The sequence below is a fragment of the Acomys russatus genome, chromosome 16 (genome assembly GCF_903995435.1).
Source record: "Acomys russatus chromosome 16, mAcoRus1.1, whole genome shotgun sequence".
Taxonomy (NCBI): Eukaryota; Metazoa; Chordata; class Mammalia; order Rodentia; family Muridae; genus Acomys; species Acomys russatus.
Window position 1 is genome coordinate 10,886,155 of NC_067152.1, and position 2,416 is coordinate 10,888,570.

Sequence of the window (2,416 nt, forward strand, 5' to 3'; positions counted from 1 at the left end):
GCCAGAAAACTGTTCCATGAACACATGGTCTGGCAAATAAAATGAAAAGATTTTCTGGGCTGCCTGGCCTCCCAGCAGTTGCCAACGAGAGCAGACATTAAAGGGCTTATTAAACTTCTGCCACTTCCCTGTCGGGCTGTGCCGGCAAGTTTATTGGAAGCCATTGCTCTTCGCTTAGGCTGAGGTTTACAGTAGACAGAGACATCTGTGTTACTAAGTGAGCAGAGGCGTGTCTTCTGTCTCTTTGATGGTGGCCTTGACACTCTGACCAAAACCAAATGGAACGCAGGACCTTTTAGCAGTATGTGTGCATGCCACCAGTGGTGCCCAACCTTTTGACCTTGTAACATGAGGCTTGTCTGCTCACAGGGTGGGGCTGCGTTCACAGCTGACCTAGAATTGTGCTACTCAGGAGCTGCAGGTGGGACACATCTACTGCGCGCTGTTCCCAAGTGCAGACGAGGAAACCTGCAAGGATGTGATATGCTGGCCTGTTTCTGCTGGGGTTTCCATCGTAAGTAGTGGCTGTGACAGTCCTAAGAGCCACAGTTGAACGGCTAGGGACCCTCTTGCCTCCACCGACACATATGCACACACACTCCTAAAATGATTCGTAAAGGGCTTATGTTAAGCAGATAAGTTTATTAAAAATAATGCTAATATAATCCCGGGACACACTGATTTCAAGAGGGTCTTTGCAACAGATTTTTATCATAATCACTTACCAACTAAATAACAATGGTTAACTTAACTTATAGAATCGCTAAATAACAAAGGAAAAGAAAGAACCAGGCTAATCCTGTAGAGCCTGGGCTGGCCTTGATCTCTCCTACACTTCTGTCCAGCCGACAGCCGACAGCCATAAGCAAAGCTGGTCTCTTAGAGGGTTAATCAGGGCCCAAAGTAATATCTGCAAAGAGCTCTTCCTGCACCTGCCCAAGGCCCCAAAAGGCAGGAGCCAGAAAGAAAGCAGGAACAGTAGCCTACACTGTTCCGGTTGTTAAAAATGATTAAAGGCCAGTTAGAGATTTTCATGGTCACTATTTCAAAATGCTAGTCTTAAAAAACGTATGTGTTTCCCCTCTGCCTCTCTTAAATCTGAACACCCAGTGTAGAAACACTTGCATGTGAGCCAGAGAGAGGAAGAGCGGAGCAGACGGTGTGTGGCAGATGCTGGTACTGCAGAGGGGCCGTGGATGCTGGCTGTGCCAGCACTAAATCCCCCAGTAAGGCATCAGGTGTCGGGCTTCCTTCTCATAAACGTCTGGAATGATGCCATAGGGTGTCTGTATCATCTTAACCGTGGACTTCCCGAAGAGCTGGCTCTCGTAGTCTATCAGCTGCCTCCAGAAACCCACGTTAGGCCTGATGACGGGCCTCCGGGCTTTGACCCAGTTGTATGCCTCCAGCAGGCACACATTGTGGAACTTCATCAGGTACGCGATACAGAGGGTTGCCGAGCGGCTCACTCCTGCAGCACAGTGCACCAAGGTAGCCCCGTGCTTCTTGCTCACACTGTGGATCTTGTCAGCCACAGTGTCAAAGTACAGTCTAATGGGGGCGTGAGGAATGTCAGCCAGAGGCACTTTAACATATTCAAACTGGGGCCAGTTGAAGTTTGGGATCTCGATGGTAGCATTGATGACGCAGGTGATGCCACGGGCCTGGAGGAGGTGCCGGTTGGAGGCCACACTGCCTCTGCCCAAGAAGAGAGAGGAAGTGATCTGAGCAATGCCTCCTATGTCTCCCTCGGAAATCATCCGAGGAGCCATGAGAGTCCGCGGGAGCGTGCTGTGACCTCTGGAGCTCATGAAGATGCCAGCAGTCACACTTGCATCATCGGGGGGGCGGGACCAGAGAGTGGTGGAGCTTGTCCTCCACCAGGGAAGTCACGACTGCAGCCGCCTTCCTGCAAGACACAGGTGTCTGTCAGAACTTTACATGTTGCTCCTCTAGCACAGCTGCCTCCAGTGCTTGGGGGAAGGAGAGGGGAAGAATCAGGAAGTAAGGCCGAGTGCATGCTTTGCAGAAGTATATCCACTATTAGGAAATGTAGCCTGTGATGCCAATATGTAAATCAATACAAAACTAGGCTTTTTTTTTTTTTTTTTTTAAGCCCTTCAGTGAGAATAGTCCTCCTATTTTTAGAACAAGTTAAAGACAGAAAACATGCCTGATTGGTTCCTGAAGAGCCATCTGGCAGAGTCCTGCTGAAGGGAGGGGCATTCCTTGATTCTTTAGCATTGGGATCAAACCCAGACTCAAGCTGGCTAGGAAGTTCACTAAGTTACAGGCCCTGCCCTGAAATCCAAAGTGCTGGACTCCACAGAGTATCATGTACTTTGCACTGCCATGTTTTCCTAAACTTCATCGACCTTGTGACAGTATGGGAGTGATGTCACATCAGGCCAGGTAG

The 2,416-nt window shown here is 49.4% G+C and overlaps 1 protein-coding gene across 1 annotated transcript; it reads right to left on the reverse strand.

Annotated features, from left to right (window-relative positions):
• Positions 1-851: 851 nt before the first annotated feature.
• Positions 852-1,863, reverse strand: Dusp14 (dual specificity phosphatase 14). The gene has a single exon (XM_051158168.1). It carries the CDS (start codon positions 1,809-1,811, stop codon positions 1,215-1,217), a length of 597 nt encoding a protein of 198 aa, XP_051014125.1. The 5' UTR covers positions 1,812-1,863; the 3' UTR covers positions 852-1,214.
• Positions 1,864-2,416: the final 553 nt, after the last annotated feature.